The sequence below is a fragment of the Neophocaena asiaeorientalis genome, unplaced genomic scaffold, assembly GCF_003031525.2.
Source record: "Neophocaena asiaeorientalis asiaeorientalis breed wild unplaced genomic scaffold, Neophocaena_asiaeorientalis_V1.1 scaffold129, whole genome shotgun sequence".
Taxonomy (NCBI): domain Eukaryota; kingdom Metazoa; phylum Chordata; class Mammalia; order Artiodactyla; family Phocoenidae; genus Neophocaena; species Neophocaena asiaeorientalis.
The window spans coordinates 6,704,027-6,706,042 of NW_020172446.1; the positions used below are offsets into that span (position 1 = coordinate 6,704,027).

Here is a 2,016-nt window from a genome sequence, read left to right on the forward strand (position 1 = left end):
CCCGGCACCCACCGCCCAGCGGCCCTGCGCGGTTGCTAAGCTCTCCAAGGCCTCGGAGAGACGCGATATGGGCGAACCTCATCGGTTACTATGGTAACTCTGCGCCCCAGCCTCTCGCGCTCGGCGGCTGAGGGAGGCGCAGCCAATCAGAAACTGCAGGCGTTCTTGGGGACCCACTCCCACCCCCCCATGTGGGCGGGGGTCAGAAGGTGCGGGGAAGAGGCGGAGCGTGGGCTGCGGAGGCCCACTCAGCCACACAGGCGCTGGCTGCAGGCCTGATGTGCCGGGGCGGCTCGGGGACACTTCCGGAGTTAGATGTGCGAACGCCCGCGCTCTAGTGCGGGGTGCCCTCCTTCCCAGAAGGGCCGTCACCTGCAAGAACCCGGCCTTTCACGTGGGGTGCAGGACCTTGCGGGGCATCCCGGGCTGCAGGCCGTCCTGTGACTTTTCTCTCGGGTCCGTGGGTTTGGAGACGAGGTCGTTCAAGCGGGTCGTCCCTCAGAACGGCTCACACAGGGAATCTGGGGGCTTGGGTCGCTTCTGCGGGACCCCCAAGAGGCGCTGTCCAGCCATTCCCAGTCGCATATCCTGGGGTCCCTCCAGAGGCCTGCAAGTTCAGGGTGGGCTGTTTGGGTACCACCTCTGCCCAGGTCATGGAGGGCCCTACATGACAGTCTCCTGAGTATGCCAGAAAGCCAGATCTTGGACTCTGGAAGGGGGCAGGTGTGTGTCTGTGCAAACATGAGCGCCCGCGGGTGTCAATTCCTGGAGAGGGTCTCGGTGCAAATGGGTTTATTCTGTGCATACCTATCCCATGTGGCTAAGTGAGGGTGGGTGTGTTGGGGGGTTACAAATGGACAGTCCCAACCAGGAATATCTAAGGAGGGTCCCCTAAGATCTTGTCTATCTTCTTCTTCCTTAGGATTTCCAAAACCTCTCTCCCACCATCTACTGTCCCGTCCTTGCGGGCAGGACTTAACTGAACTGGGGCAATGTGAGAATTTAGAAATATGTACAGGGGAGCATTCAGCTCAGAACTCCGGGGTTTGTGGGGCTCGCAAGTCCTAGGCTGGGGCCTCCAGGTGGGCACATCTGGGAGGCTGAATCTGCCAATAGGCCCCCCTCCTGAGTCCAGCTCCGCATCTGGGCGCCTCCGGCCCAGGTGCGCAGGAAGGAGGCTGTGGCTGTGTCGCGCAAAGCCCCTCACGGCCGCGAGGTGGCGCCATAGCCGCAGCAGCGCCTGCCGGCCCGGGCCGCTCCAGATAAGAGTGTGCGGAAAGCGCGGCGGGGCTGAGACGCGACCAGGACGCGGGGAGGACGGACCAGCAGGACAGACCGACCGGGGGCCCGGCGGGCGGAGGGCAGCGCAGCCACGTCCCCCCTGGATCCGCCGGCAGCCGGGCCCGGGGCTTCCGACATGCCCCCCAGGTAGGTTCTAGGGGTGGGGACCGGGAGGGACAGGGGACCCGAACAGCCCGGTCCTCGCGCGCTGGCCGCCTCGGGCGCATCCTCTGGCGCGGGCGTCCCAACGCGGCTGGCGTTCAGGGCTCAGGGTGTCGCCCCTAGAGGACTCAGGACTGCCGGGCCGCTGCTCTGCGCCGGGTTCACGGCAGGGTCAGCGGCCCGGGGCCGGCTCTGCCCGCACATGGGCTAGAGAAGCGAGGGGAAGGGAAGGGGAGCTGGCGGGCGGGGCTGGCAGGGGCGCTGCCCTCCCTGGCACAGCGCGGCGCCTGGCAGCGGGGCGGGTGGGGCGCCGACTAGGAGCTGCCACCGCCACGGGGAGGGAAGCCCGGCCGGGCTGCGGCCGCAGGTAACGGGCCGCGAGGCCCTGGGGGCCAGGCGGGGAATAGGGTCGGGCGGGCGAGCGGACGGCCGGGGAGCCCAGGGCTCGGTTCAGGCCCGGCGGCCGCCCGGCTGCCGAAATTGGGGGCCGAGAGGAAAAGCTGGGAGCCGAGGGACTGCGTCTGGTGCGCTCCTCCCGGCCTGTCTGAAGTTGGGAAACTTTTCACAAAGTTT

General features: G+C 67.1%; 1 protein-coding gene across 1 annotated transcript in view; it reads left to right on the top strand.

The window, feature by feature from the left end:
- HIC1 (HIC ZBTB transcriptional repressor 1) overlaps positions 1-2,016 on the top strand; it is a 13,155-nt gene that overhangs the window by 7,271 nt on the left and 3,868 nt on the right. Inside the window, exon 3 of the mRNA XM_024736108.1 lies at positions 923-1,428. Within this exon, the coding sequence (XP_024591876.1) occupies positions 1,011-1,428 (418 nt within the window). The 5' untranslated portion in view covers positions 923-1,010. The remainder of the gene's footprint in view (positions 1-922; positions 1,429-2,016) is intronic.